The sequence below is a fragment of the Bombina bombina genome, chromosome 1 (assembly GCF_027579735.1).
Source record: "Bombina bombina isolate aBomBom1 chromosome 1, aBomBom1.pri, whole genome shotgun sequence".
NCBI lineage: Eukaryota > Metazoa > Chordata > Amphibia > Anura > Bombinatoridae > Bombina > Bombina bombina.
Window position 1 is genome coordinate 1,290,923,968 of NC_069499.1, and position 16,246 is coordinate 1,290,940,213.

Genomic DNA, 16,246 nt, shown 5'->3' on the forward strand with positions numbered 1-16,246 from the left:
CAAGCAAAGGGGATCGCGTCCGATGCAGCAGTCATGAGACCTAGAATTTCCATGCATAAAGCTACCGAAGGGAATGATTGAGACTGAAGGTTTCGACAGGCTGAAACCAATTTCAGACGTCTCTTTTCTGTTAGAGACAATGTCATGGACACTGAATCTATTTGAAAACCCAAAAAGGTTACCTTTGTCTGAGGAATCAACAAACTCTTTGGTAAATTTATCCTCCAACCATGTCTTTGAAGAAACGACACAAGTTGATTCGTATGAGATTCTGCAGAATGTGAAGACTGAGCAAGTACCAAGATATCGTCCAAATAGGGAAATACCGCAATACCCTGTTCTCTGATTACAGAGAGAAGGGCACCGAGAACCTTTGAAAAGATCCTTGGAGCTGTTGCTAGGCCAAACGGAAGGGCCACAAACTGGTAATGCTTGTCTAGAAAAGAGAATCTCAGAAACTGAAAGTGATCTGGATGAATCGGAATATGAAGATATGCATCCTGTAAATCTATTGTGGACATATAATGCCCTTGCTGAACAAAAGGTAGAATAGTCCTTATAGTTACCATTTTGAATGTTGGTATTCTTACATAACGATTCAATATCTTTAAATCCAGAACTGGTCTGAAGGAATTCTCCTTCTTTGGTACAATGAATAGATTTAAGTAAAACCCCAGACTCTGCTCCAGAACTGGAACTGGCACAATTACTCCAGCCAACTCGAGATCTGAAACACATTTCAGAAATGCCTGAGCCTTCACTGGATTTATTGGAATGCGAGAGAGAAAAAATCTCTTCCCAGGCGGCCTTACCTTGAAACCTATTCTGTACCCTTGTGAAACAATGCTCTGAATCCAAAGACTGTGATTCGAATTGATCCAAATGTCTTTGAAAAAACGTAACCTGCCCCCTACCAGCTGTGCTGGAATGAGGGCCGCACCTTCATGTGGACTTGGGAGCTGGTTTTGACTTTCTAAAAGGCTTGGATTTATTCCAGATTGGAGAAGGTTTCCAAACAGAAACCGTTCCTTTAAGGGAAGGGTCAGGATTCTGTTCCTTATTCTGACGAAAGGAACGAAAACGATTAGCAGCCCTATATTTACCTTTAGATTTTTTGTCCTGAGGCAAAAAAGTTCTTTTCCCCCCGGTAACAGTTGAAATAATAGAATCCAACTGGGAACCAAATAATTTATTACATTGGAAAGAAAGAGAAAGTAAAGTTGACTTAGAAGACATATCTGCATTCCAAGTTTTAAGCCATAAAGCTCTTCTAGCTAAAATAGCTAAAGACATATACCTGACATCAATTCTAATGATATCAAAGATGGCATCACAAATAAAGTTATTAGCATGTTGAAGAAGTTTAACAATGCTATGAGCATTATGGTCTGATACTTGTTGTGCTAAAGCCTCCAACCAAAAAGTGGAAGCGGCAGCAACATCAGCCAAAGAAATAGCAGGCCTAAGAAGATTACCTGAACATAAATAAGCTTTCCTTAGAAAGGATTCAATCTTCCTATCTAAAGGATCCTTAAAGGAAGTACTATCTGCTGTAGGAATAGTAGTACGTTTAGCAAGAGTAGAGATAGCCCCATCAACTTTAGGGATTTTGTCCCAAAACTCTAATCTGTCAGAAGGCACAGGATACAATTTCTTAAACCTTTGAGAAGGAGTAAATGAAGTACACAGATTATTCCATTCCCTAGAAATTACTTCAAAAATAGCATCAGGAACAGGAAAAACTTCTGGAATAACTATAGGAGGTTTAAAAACCGAATTTAAACGCTTAGTAGATTTAGTATCAAGAGGACTAGAATCCTCCATCTCTAATGCGATTAAAACTTCTTTAAGTAAAGAGCGAATAAATTCCATTTTAAATAAATATGAAGATTTATCAGTGTCAATATCTGAGACATAATCCTCTGAACCAGAAATATCCTCATCAGAAACAGACAAGTCAGAATGATGACGGTCATTTAAAAATTCATCTGAAAAATGAGAAGTTTTAAAAGACCTTTTACGTTCAACGGAAGGAGGAATAACAGACATAGCCTTCCTAATAGATTTAGAAACAAATTCTTTTATATTAACAGGAACATCCTGAGTATTAGATGTTGAAGGAACAACAACAGGTAATGGTATATTACTAATGGAAATACTATCTGCATTAGCAAGCTTATCATGACATTCATCACAAACTACAGCCGGAGGAACAGTTACCACAAGTTTACAACAAATGCACTTAACTTTGGTAGAACCAGCATCAGGCAGCGTCTTTCCAGAAGTAGATTCTGATCCAGGGTCAATGTGAGACATCTTGCAATATGTAAAAGAAAAAACAACATATAAAGCAAAATGTATCAAATTCCTTAAATGACAGTTTCAGGAATGGGAAAAAAATGCCAATGAACACGCCTCTACCAACCAGAAGCAATGAAGAATGAGACTGAAATAATGTGAAAAAAAGGTGGAGACAAGAATGACGCCCACATTTTTTAGCGCCAAAAAAGACGCCCACATTATTGGCGCCTTAAAATTTTTGGCGCCAAGAATGACGCCACATCCGGTGAAGCCGACATTTTTGGCGCAAAACGTCAAAAAATTACGCAAACATGAAACAACTTCCGGCATCAAGTTTGAAGCCGGAAATGACAAACAGAATTTTTTGCGCCAAAAAAGTCCGCGCCAAGAATGACGCAATAAATTGAAGCATTTTCAGCCCCCGCGAGCCTAACAGCCCACAGGGAAAAAAGTCAATTGAAACAATTTTTAAGGTAAGAAAAAAATGATTATTCATATGCATTATCCCAAATAATGAAACTGACTGTCTGAAATATGGAATATTGATCATCCTGAATCATGGCAAATATAAGTTTAAAGACATATATTTAAAACTTTATAAATAAAGTGCCCAACCATAGCTTGGAGTGTCACAAAAAATAAGACTTACTTACCCCAGGACACTCATCTACATATAGTAAATAGCCAAACCAGTACTGAAACGAGAATCAGTAGAGGTAATGGTACATAAGAGTATATCGTCGATCTGAAAAGGGAGGTAAGAGATGAATCTCTACGACCGATAACAGAGAACCTATGAAATAGATCCCGTAGAAGGAGACCATTGAATTCAAATAGGCAATACTCTCTTCACATCCCTCTGACATTCACTGCTCACTGAGAGGAAAACCGGGCTCCAGCCTGCTGCGAAGCGCATATCAACGTAGAATCTAGCACAAACTTACTTCACCACCTCCACGGGAGGCAAAGTTTGTAAAACTGAATTATGGGTGTGGTGAGGGGTGTATTTATAGGCATTTTGAGGTTTGGGAAACTTTGCCCCACCTGGTAGGAATGTATATCCCATACGTCACTAGCTCATGGACTCTTGCTAATTACATGAAAGAAAAATACAAAGTTACCTGTAAAATAAATTTAAATCCTAAAATAGCTACAATGTAATTATTAATTACATTGTAGCTATCTTAGGGTTTATTTTACAGGTAAGTATTTAGTTTTAAATATGAATAATTTATTTAATGATAGTGTAGTGTTAGGTGTAATTGTAACTTAGGTTAGTTTTTATTTTACAGGTAAATTTATCTTTATTTTAACTAGGTAGCTATTAAATAGTTAATAACTATTTAATAGCTATTGTACCTAGTTAAAATAAATTGAAATTTGCCTGTAAAATAAAAATAAATACTAAAATAGATACAATATAATTATTATTTATATTGTAGCTATATTAGGGTTTATTTTAAAGGTAAGTATTTAGTTTTAAATAGGATTAATTTAGTTAATAAGAGTTATAATATTTAGATGTATTTCATTAATATTTAAGTTAGGGGGGTGTTAGGGTTAGACTTAGGTTTAGGGGTTAATAATTTTATTATAGTTGCGGTGGTGTAGGGGGGGGGCAGGATAGGGGTTAATAAATTGATTATAGTGGCGGCGGTGTAGGGGGGCAGGATAGGGGTTAATAGGTATTATGTAGGTGGCAGCGGGGTCCGGGATCGGCGGTTTAGGGGTTAATCAGTTTATTAGAGTGGCGGTGGGCTCCGGGAGCGGCGATTTAGGGGGTAATAACTTTATTTAGGTGGCGGCGGTGTAGGGGGAGCAGATTAGGGGTGTTTAGACTCGGGGTACATGTTAGGGTGTTAGGTGCAGACATCTCCCATTGGAATCAATGGGATGTCGGGCAGCAGCGAACATGAACTTTCGCTATGGTCAGACTCCCATTGATTCCTATGGGATCCGCTGCCTCCAGGGCGGCGGATTGAAAACCAGGTACGCTGGGCCGGAAAAGTGCCGAGCGTACCTGCTAGTTTTTTGGTAACTAGCAAAAGTAGTCAGATTGTGCCGAACTTGTGTTTTGAACATCTGGAGTGACGTAAGAATCGATCTGTGTCGGACTGAGTCCGGTGGATCGAAGCTTACGTCACTATATTCTACTTTTGTAGGGCTTGATAACTAAGGCGAATCAGCCGCGCCACAAATACGCTGCGGAATTCCAGCGTATTTGAGGTTGACGGCTTGATAACTAGAGGCCAAAGAGTCAGAAAGTACACATGGGCCATATAGATCACACTGTGTTCAGGCACAGGGGGTTATTAAAGATTTAGCACAATACAATGCTAAATTTAAGACAATAGATAATAAACAGTCACAGTCATGGGATCAGGGGGCTGGAAGAAGGTTCCTAGATACAAGGTAATCACAGAGGTAAAAAGTATATTAATATAACTGTGTTGGTTATGCAAAACTGGGGAGTGGGTAATAAAGGGATTATCTATCTTTTAAAACAATAACAATTCTATGGCAGACTGTCCCTTTAAGCTGGTTAGGGGTTTGGTTATCTCAAAAAAATTGAAAATAAGTTTACAATAAAAGTTTGAGAACCCAATACATCTCTGTAAGGCTTTGACAGATGTAGGTCTGGGTCAGTTGACTATGGTTGAAACCTTTTGAGGATCCCTTTGTGCCTTGTTAGGGGAAATTATGTATCCCAAGAACCTAATCTGATTAACGTGGAATTGACATTTCTCTAGTTTAACAAACAATCGGTGTTCTCGTAATCGAGTGAGCACCCACCGTACGTGTTTGACATGTTCTTGCTTGTTTTTGGAAACTATTAGAATGTCATCTAAATATATGACAACACATATGTCATTTAATTCTCTGAAAATGTCATTTCTAAAGTGTTGGAATGTTGCAGGAGCATTACAGAGCCCAAAAGGCATTACTCTGTATTCGAATAAACCGTACCTTGTTCTGAACGCCGTCTTCCACTCATCCCCTTCCCTCATTCTGATCAAGTTATATGCACCTTTTAAATCTAGTTTGGTGTAGATAGATGCTCCATTCAGACGTTCTAGAAGTTCGGGAATGAGTGGAAGTGGGTATTGTTTTTTTATGGTTATCGCATTTAAAGCTCTGTAATCTATTATAGGCCTAAGGGTCTTATCCTTGTTCCTAACAAAGAAAATTCCTGAGGCAGCTGGTGAGGTAGAGTGTACTATAAACCCCTTCTTTAGATTCTCATCTAAATAATCTCGTAAATAACGAAGTTCATCGTGGGATAGCGGAAAGATTTTCCCAAAAGGGATTTGACTACCTGGTTCAATATCAATGGGGCCGTCATATATTCTATGAGGGGGAAGTGTTTCAGCCTCTTTTTTTATTAAAAATATCAGCCAGATCTTGATATTCTGTTGGAATGTCTATTTGTTCAGGTTGTATACTGGAAATGGATTGTTGTGGAAAACAAGTAGTTGTGCAGTACTGTGATTGGTATGTAATGGATTTACTGATCCAATCAATCCTAGGATTGTGTTTAACCAACCAGGGGTAACCAAGTATGACAGTGTGAAGTGATCTGGGTATTATGTCAAATGTGATAAATTCTGTGTGTCCCTTACCTGTACTAACAAGAAAAGTGGTATGGTATGGTGTGTGATTGGACTATTGTGTATGTAAGATCCGTCAATAACTTTTACCATTAAAGGAGTTTGCTTCAATAATTTTGGTATTTTATTCTTTTCAACATAGGTAGACTCTATGAACAACCCATATGCTCCAGCGTCTATTATGCCTTCAGTCATGGCTTGTTGATGATCCCACTGCAATGATAAAGATACAGTTAGAAGATTCTGATCTTTTAGGGGTGTTAAAGGGACATTAAACACTTTGAGGTGGTAATATAAAATGATAAATTGTATATAATAAAACAACTCTGCAGTATACTTTCATTATTTATTTTGTCCTCTTTGCCTGTAATTCCATTCCTAAATTGTGAGCTTTTCAGTTCCTGTTAGAAATGGAAGTGCAGAACACTGTTAAATCCAGCAAAACCATTGGCTGCACACTCTAGTGACCTATTTATAACTGTCCCTAATTGGCCACAGCAGAGAAGGTAACTCAAGTTACAACATGGCAGCTCCCAGTGTTTTATAGACACTAAAACTTTACACTTATTTTGTCACTTTTTAAACAACTAATGAAACTTTAAAAAATACATCTACATGTTAGTCATGGACTAATCTTTTCTTTGAATGCATCATTCTATCTAGCATGTATTTAGTGTTTAATGTCCCTTTAATGCTTTTATGACAGTAACCTTACCCATTTTTTGTCGGTTTAGTATGGGATATGTGGAAACAGGATGTTCCTTACTGGCACAGTTCAGACAAAGGTTTGCTATGCGCCGTCTGGCCTTCTCTTCCTGATTAAGGGGGCCCCTTATATTTCCTATCTCCATGGGGGTAGGCCCTGTAACTGATCTTTCTATGTTATAGGGAACAGGTCTTCTCTGATTGGTATCAGTGGTTAGTCTCTCTGCCTTCCTTTCTCTTAGTCGGCGATGTACAGTTATTGATAGCTTAATCCAACCCGCCAGAGTCTCAGGCATCTCTAATCTTGAGAGTTCATCTTTTAAAGTTTCAGACAAACCTAGCCTGAACTGGTTCTTGAGACTTATTTGATTCCATTGCGAATCAGTGGACCACATTTGGAATTCTGTAATGTAATCCTCTACATTTCATTTTCCTTGTTTTAAGGACCTTAATTTAGTTTCTGCATTTAATTGAGTATTCGTGTCCTCATACAATCCTGCCATAGTAACAAAAAAGTCATCTAGAGAATTTAGTATTGTGTCATTTGTTTCCAAAAACCTGTTAGCCCAAGCTCTGGGCTCTCCAGATAGATAAGATATAGTTGTGCAAACTTTTATCTTATCTGTATTGTATGGTCTGGGTTTCATAGAAAACATAAGTAAGCACGCATTTTTAAAATCTCTGAAATCAGATCTTTTCCCAGTGAAAGGCATAGGAGGGTTAATATGTGGTTCTGGAGTTTCAGCTGTTTTAGGGTTTACTATATCTTTAATCAAACTCTTAAGTGCTGTGTTTTCAGCCTGCACCTCTGTCAGGCCTCTTGCTAGATAATCAATTTTCTGGTTTAGATTTGCAAATTGATTGTTGATCTCATTTGCATCCCTTTTTTTGGGCTTGAATATTATGTCAGAGTTTGATTTAAGTTTAATAAAAGTTAGTTTTGCAGCAGTATTGCAGGAAACCCACAGTTTATGGGATAAACAATGGTTTAAGCAATCTTGCAGTTACTCCAAGAGTGTGTCTCATTAAGGAAATGTGTCCAATAATGAGTAGCAATATATATATATATATATATATATATATATATATATATATATATACTGATTCTGATATGAAGCCTTTTACTGATCCCTGAGATTTTATCAAGTAAGTGACAATGATTCAAAATAGCTTATATGAATGAGAGCTGAATTATGATATATACCTGTACATAGGACACTGTGCAGAACTTGTGTAAGCAAACAGGTATAGGCAATAAAGGAATATGCTGCTATATGCAGAGTACTTGCGTTTAAAACAGTGGCTGAGGGGGAGGCTTTATCCCAGTGGTAAGTGGTAGTCCGTGACTCCCAGAGGATGGCAACAGAGCTCTTGAGGAAGGTTTGCAGAGCTGAGCGATTGAATCTGTCGCTGAAGAAGTTCCGGTTTCCTTACTGGAGAGTGGGGCGGAGCTGCGCACACTGAATGCTGGCTGACAGTTTAGAGTGGAATTACAGCTGTAGCAACTGTGAAGCTGTACACAGAGACTTCTAGGATGAGTCAGGGATCAGAGGAGGTATCGGTCTGTGAGTAGCGTTATGCTAGAAATGGTATGCGCTTGTAGTTTCCAGGAGAGAGCAATCCGAAGTAGCTGAAAACAAACTTGATCACTGACTGGAACAAAATATTCAAGCAACAAGGTAGGCAGGAAGTAGCCTTATATAGGCAGGTAAAGGGAAGAGCTATGTTACAGCGTCATATCCAGAGGTTGTCTTTGGGCAATAGATGTATGAGTGCTGCCAGCATTGCTGCAGAGGTTGAAGGGGTGGGGGGGGTCAGCCTGTCAGTGCTCAGACCATACGCGGCACACTGCATCAAATTGGTCTGCATGGCTGTCATCCCAGAAGGAAGCCTCTTCTAAAGATGATGCACAACAAAAGCTCGCAAACAGTTTGCTGAAGACAAGCAGACTAAGGACATGGATTACTGGAACCATGTCCTGTGGACCGATGAGACCAAGATAAACTTATTTGGTTCAGATGGTGTCAAGCGTGTGTGGCGGCAACCAGGTGAGGAGTACAAAGACAAGTGTGTCTTGCCTACAGTCAAGCATGGTGGTGGGAGTATCATGGTCTGGGCCTGCATGAGTACTGCTGGCACTGGGGAGCTACAGTTCGTTGAGGAAACCATGAATGCCAACATGTACTGTGACATACTGAAGCAGAGCATGATCCCTTCACTTCAGAGACTGGCCAGTATTCCAACATGATAACGACCCCAAACACACCTCCAAGACTGCCACTGCCTTGCTAAAGAAGCTAAGGGTAAAGGTGATGGACTGACCAAGCATGTCTCCAGACCTAAACCCTATTGAGGATCTGTGGGGCATCTTCAAACGGAAGGTGGGGGAGTGCAAGGTCTCTAACATCCACCAGCTCCATGATGTCGTCATGGATGAGTGAAGGAGGACTCCAGTGGCAACCTGTGAATCTCTGCTGAACTCCATGCCCAAGAGGGTTAAGGCAGTGCTGGAAAATAATGATGGCCACACAAAATATTGACACTTTGGACCCAATTTAGACATTTCCACTTAGGGGTGTACTCACTTTTGTTGCCAACAGTTTAGACATTAATGGCTGTGTGTTGAGTTATTTTGAGGGGATAGCAAATTTACACTGTTATACAGGCTGTACACTCACTACTTTACATCGTAGCAAAGTGTCATTTCTTCAGATGTAATAAAATATTTAAAAAAATGTGAGGGGTGTACTCACTTTTGTGAGATACTGTGTGTGTGTATATATATATATATATATATATATATATATATATTATTATTATTATTATTATTATTATTATTATTATTCTTTATTTATGATGCACCAACATATTGCAGCGCTGTGCATGGATACAATTCATTTAAATAAAACAATAATATAAAACTTGTAAGAGACAGGACAAAATTTACAAACACATACAGGAGGACTTGAGGGCCCTATTCCCGTGGGAACTTACAATCTAGAAGGGTAGGAGGTTGAGAAACAGGAGGTGAGGACTGCAAGATTGAGAAAGATGTTAATGCAGAGTTAGATGAGGGAAATGTTGTTAGGTAAGAGAAAAACATTTATTATTGAGTTGGGTGGTAGTGTTCCAGAGGGTAGGGAGAGTGTTCCAGAGAGGGTAGGTGCTGAACGACAGAAGTCCTGCAGTCTAGCATGAGAAGAGGTGATAGTCGCAGATGCAAGGAGCACGTCATTGTTGGATCTTAGTGGGCGGGCTGGAGTATACCTGTTGATTAGAGAGGATAGGTAGAGGGGAGCAGTGTTGGTGAGCACTTTGTATGCAAGGGTGATAATTTTTAATTTAATTCTGCTGTGAATGGGGAGCCAATGAAGGGACTCGCAGAGAGATGCAGCAGATACATAGCGACGGGAAAGGTGGATCAGCCTGGCAGAGGCATTTAGGATGGATTGAAGGGGGGAGAGGCGGGAAAGAGGAAGGCCAGTAAGTAGGTTATTGCAGTAGTCAAGTCTGAAAATAACAAGGGAGTGGATTATTTGCTTTGTGGTGTTAGCACACAGAAAAGGCTGAATCTTAGAAATATTGCGTAGATGGTTGCGGCAGGATGTAGAAAGTGATTGGATATGGGGGACGAAGGATAGATTTGAGTCAAGTGTAACTCCAAGGCAGCGGACTTGGGGCGATTGGGAAATGATGATGCCGTCAACAGGGATAGAGAAGTCTCAATTCAGCATAGAGCTTGAGAGGGGGGATAAGAAGGAGCTCAGTCTTAGACATGTTAATCTTTAGGTGGTGAGAGGCCATACAGGAAGAAATACCAGATAAGCAGTCGCTGACATGAGAAAGTACAGAAGGAGAGAGGTAGATCTGGGTGTCGTCAGCACTTAGAGGTGATATTTGAAGCCATAACTGTTGATAAGTTTACCCAGCAAAGAAGTATAAATGGAGAAGAGTAGAGGACCCAGAACAGATACTCCAACAGACAGAGGCATTGGACAGGAGGATTCGCCAGCAAATGACACAGAAAAAAGACATATATATATATTTATTCGTATACAACCCAAGGTATTGATCTAGGTCCATTTTGGTATATTTCATGTAACAGTTTTTCCTCCAAATATGATCATATTAATTTTTTTTAAACCTTTTCAGTAAGCTTCTTACTAAAATGATTACGTACCGCATGTGCAGTCATAACACAAATGGTTGTAAAAGCTTCTCTGTTAGAAGTTAGAAATAACAGACATGCATGGCTTTGCCTTTCTATTTTGGTAATAAGAAGGCCGCTAATTGTATCTGTTCACCAAACTTCAGAAATTCCTGGCAGTGAAGGGGTTTATCAGGTGGCTTCTAAGGTTAATTTTAGCTGTAGTGGAGAGATTATCCTCCCACCTGACACCTCCCTGATCGATACTTGATCCCTTCCAAACAGCTCTCTTCCCTCCCTCACCCCTCACTGGTCACCACCATCTTAGGTTCTGGCAGACAGTCTGCCAGTATGGAGATTTAGTGTTTTTTTTATTATTATTATTAATTTTTTTTCTTTCTACAGCGTATATATGCTTCCTTAAACCTCTCACATACCTTATCCCTCCCAAATAGCTCTCTAACCTCCCTCTAACTAGTGTCTGCCATCTAAGGTACTATACCCAGTATATATATATATATTTATATATATATTATCCATGTTTATTAATAAAAATTACAAAAAAATGTGTAGTGCCCCCCCCCCCCACCACTCACCACCTCCCACCTCCAAGCGATCATAATGCAGGGCCCCCCTCTCCCTCTCATGATCCTTTTTCTGTAGTGTAGTGGATCCCTCCCTCCCTCTCAAATCTTTTCTTCTGCATAGCGATCAGGGACCCCACCTCCCTCCATCCTTCCCACCATATACTGTCTGTATCTGCGATCTATCTTCATATGGTAATGGGAACACAAACAGCGCTCCCTTGCTATATGAAGACACATGACTTCTGCCTCTGGCTGCGGTCTTAAAGGGACAGTCAAGTCCAAAATAAACTTTCATGATTAAGATAGAGAATGTAATTTTAAACAATTTTCCATTTTACTTTTATCACCAACTTTGCGTTGTTCTCTTGGTATTCTTAGTTGAAAGCTAAACCTAGGGGGTTTATATGCTAATTTCTAAGCCCTTGAAGGCCGCCTCTTCTCTCAGGGCATTTTGACAGTTTTTCACCACTAGACGGTGTTAGTTCATGTGTGTCATATAGATAACACTGTGCTCACGCACATGGAGTTCAGGTGAGCCAGCTCTGATTGGCTAAAATGGATGTCTGTCAAAAGAACTGAAATAAGGGGCCAGTTTGCAGAGGCTTAGATACAAGGTAATCGCAGAGTTAAAAAGTCTATTTATATTTATATTTTATATATAACTGTGTTGGTTGTGCAAAACTAGGTAATGGGTAATAAAGGGATTATCTATATTTTTAAACAAAAAGAATTCTGGTGTAGACTGTCCCTTTAACTGTCAAAACTGACAGCGGGGGCTGAAACATGAGGCATAAGGTTGGATGTAGCTACTACGTCAACTGGGTACGCTAGGCAAAGTACCCAGTGCCGTAGTAGCTATGTCCAATTCGCAGAAGGAGTTCAAATACCTTCATTGTCAAGAGTTGTCACCTCTTTAATGTTGTGATGTATGTAAGATAGTTGTTACCTCATTAGATACTAGCTTTAGTGCAATAACTTGAGACAGCCTCTGATAGTAAGCCGTTGTCGAATACAAATCCATGCACAGCATTTAAAAAAAAAAGTCAATTTTTACGATTAGGGCATCTCATAACAATTTGGCTATTGCCTTTACAATAATAATAATTTATATAATTTTGTATATCATGTTGTCTAGCAAATTTTGTGCAGTATAGTTTAATCCATTGTTAATAGAGTTTTTTTCAGAAAATGTAAAAGAAAAAATGTAAACAGTGGTTGTATAGCAAAGGTTATTAAGTTTAGACAGAGGCTGTACTGGTATATGTTCAAAATAAATACAGGTCATGAATGAATGTGAATTCTGTTTTTTTGCAGCTTTTTAGTTATAAAAAAAAATCCTGCCCACACAGTTTTGCTATTGTTGCTGTACAGTTATGCTTTCAATGTCATTAAATACAAACATTCATACGTCACATTGTGAATAATGCAGTTTTCTAACCTTAAGGTTGAATTTAATGCGGATGCGTAGTCCATTCTGATTATGTCTAGCTATTGTCCCTGTAATAATTATGTTTCTGAATAGCATTACAAAATAGACACCTTGTACTATCTTTCAAGACAATGATTAATGTTATGTTCGCCAAAGAAAATGTACCACTAAACTAAATCCCTTTAAAGTATAAACACCACTACTGTCTGCTTAATAACATGTTTAATGTACTCTCTTTGTGTAGTCAACTTCAACAAGAGAGAGATAAAAGAAAAGTTGATTCAGATGATCTAATGAACAAGATAGCTACTGTGCAAGCAGAGAAGAAAAGTCATCTTTTGGAGAAAAATGACTTAATAGCAGATAATAAGACCCTGGAAGCTGAAATGGAAATCGCAAAAAAGTCTAATAGGTTTGTTTTTGTTTCTAAACTTGATCAGTCACTTCTTTTATACTGTAAAAAAAAAAAAAAAAAAAGTTATATGTAATAAAAATAAACTTCAAATGTAATACTGCTATATTTCACACAATTATTTGCCTGAGCAGAGACTAATTTGCTTTACGTGTGCTAAAACTTTACACTTATGTTGTTGTGTTTTTCTATATTTATATAACTAATATAACTTAAAAAAATGCATCTGCATAATATTCTCAGGATAATATTTGCTTTGAATACACCATTCTATTTAGCATTTAACCCTTTTTGATTTACAGAATATTTTGTTATAACTGTATCAACATACTATTTTTTTAAGTGCTTTTCTAAATAGTACACAGTGTTCCACAGAAAATGTTGCCAGCTAGGCGGCATTATCAAGTAGCCGGTGGGAAAGTGCAATACTTTGTAATATTATAACATTTCTTTCATTCAGGTGGCTAGAGTCCATGATCCATTTCTCTTGGAAATTACTCTTCTCTACTACTAGGAGGAGGCAAAGATTCCCAAACCCCAAGAGCTATATAAAACCCCTCCCACCTCACACATACCTTAGTTTTTACTTTGCTTCCGCTGGAGGTGGTTGAAGAGGGAAGATGTGCATTTGATTCTTCAAAGAGAGGGGCTTTCAGTCTATATTGAGGCCCGGTTTCCCCTCAGAGTACAGTGCTTGGCAGAGGGATGTATATGGGGTATGGATTGTGATTCTTTTTTTACCTCATGGGAAATTTTTCATAAACCTTCTATAATTGTTTGCAGGGACTTGTCTTTTACTTAGTCTCCTGAACACATTTCTACTATTATTAGGTGTGCTTATTGTAAGAAAGCTGAAGTCCCTTCTCAAGCTTATTTAGGTGACTCATCTTTTGATTTGTTAATGCAGTCTAACCAATCTAATGCTATTTCTCTGAGTACTAATGCACCTACTGTTTGTTCATTACAGGATAATGCTAATGTGGTTTCACCTACCGTGAAATATTTTATCAAGGCTGCAGTTTCTGAGGTGTTGGCTGCTCTACCGCCTTCAAACAAGCATTAAAGGTCAGTTCAGATTTTTCTTTCTGCAAGCGCTATGTGCCCTGAGACCAGGGATACTGTTCTGTTATATGAGGAGCGCCTCACTAGGGAGTGGGCTAAAGTGTATATATAACATTTATTACATATACAAATGCACACATAAATAGCAGTGGATATAGCTAGATTAAAAATGGTCAGAGGGATCCAATAATAAAAATAGAAAAAATGTCCGATATGATGTGCAAATAATGTGAGATAAATGTGTCAAAAAAGGTGAAAGATATAAAAATAGAAAAAATAAATTGGGAATTCCAATAGAAGTTGCAGTAGTAATAATTTAATATATAGTATTGTAATCCATGTGAAGTGAAAAAAAAAAGTTAAATGTCCTCAGGTATCTTCAAAACATGTAAACGTCTATTGAAAATGAAAGAAAAACAACATAGTGTAGAATGTCTTAAAAATGACACATGGAGCGCAAAAAATGTATCTGCTTACCAGAAGTTCGGTAATTGCCACTCAAAGGTAATAGTCAACGCGTTTCAGCCTTTATCAATTCTAAAATTATGCCAGTGAGATGCTTATAAATATCCTGTGTAATCCGATCAGATCCATGTCTGTATTAGCGAAATGGCACCAAAATCTTAGTGACCACTTCCTGTCGTGCACGTGACCGGAAATTGGATGCGTTGTTACTTTCTGTACGTCATATCCGGTATTGGCATTGCACCGTTTCCGGATATACGGCAGGGATTGTTGGGATTGTAGTTTAGGCGTTTAGCCTAAATGTTAACTAGGATTACATATGACTTTAAAATACATTTAGATACCATCATAACATTTAAGAATAATCGTGTTGATAATAGCAGAGCTTGAAATACAATATTAAAAATACAATTTTAAAAACAAATATTTAGAAAATACAACATTTAAAAATACAAAATGTTAAAATAGAATTTTGGTTAAAAATAAATATATACAGGTGGCCCTCGGTTTACGACGGTTCAATTTGCGCCGTTTCAGAATAAGGCCCTTTTTTTCAGCCATGTGATTGCTATTGAAAAGCATTGACTGCTATTGAAAGTATTAGCACATGCATACATTAAAGTAGCCAGTAGGTGGAGCTGTCCGCTTGTGTTGCAGCAAACACATGCAAAGAAAAGCAAGCCAGACGTGATCAATGGATCAGCTTTCAAAGGAACAAGATCTAGCAGCCACTTCCCTTAGATGCAGACTCAATGCAGAGAACTGTTTGCAGAAAAAGGCAAGTAAAAAATGTTTTTGTTCATTAAACTTAGTTTGATGATGATACAGTCTGTTGTGTGATTAAACACAGGCAGGCTGAAATTAATCAGTGTATAACCAGACCTGAGCAATGGAGCCGTTTTTAAAGGAACAAGATCTAGCAGCCACTTCCCTTAGCTGCAGAAAAATGCAAGTAAAACAACTTTTTCTTCATTAAACTTAGTTTGATGATGATACAGTCTGTTGTGTGATTATTTTGTTTTTGTTCATTAAACTTAGATTGATGATGATACAGTCTGTGTTTGTGTGATAATTTTATTAGGTGCGGTTTAGCAAATGTTTTTGTTCATTAAACTTAGTTTGATGATGATACAATCTATTTTATTAGGTTAATAATGCTGTTTCACATTTAAAGTCTTCATTAAACTTAGTTTGATGATGATACAATCTATTTTATTAGCTTAATAATGCTGTTTCACATTGAAAGTCTTCATTTCAAAGCTTTAAAAATAATGTATTAGGTGTTACTTATGACAATTTTGAGAGGGGCCTGGAACCTAACTCCCTCACTTCTCATTGACTTACATTATAAACTGGGTTTCAATTTACAACGGTTTCGATTTACAACCATTCCTTCTGGAACCTAACCCCGGCGTAAACTGAGGGCTACCTGTATGTGTGTGTATATATATATATATATATATATATATAATATAAATTGTTAATTACAATATATAGAAATTAAAAGATAATATTCATCATATAAATATT

General features: G+C 37.9%; 1 protein-coding gene across 1 annotated transcript in view; it reads left to right on the forward strand.

The window, feature by feature from the left end:
• CEP89 (centrosomal protein 89) overlaps positions 1–16,246 on the forward strand; it is an 805,336-nt gene that overhangs the window by 363,304 nt on the left and 425,786 nt on the right. Inside the window, exon 14 of the mRNA XM_053701611.1 lies at positions 13,022–13,189. Coding sequence (XP_053557586.1) covers positions 13,022–13,189 — 168 coding nt within the window. The remainder of the gene's footprint in view (positions 1–13,021; positions 13,190–16,246) is intronic.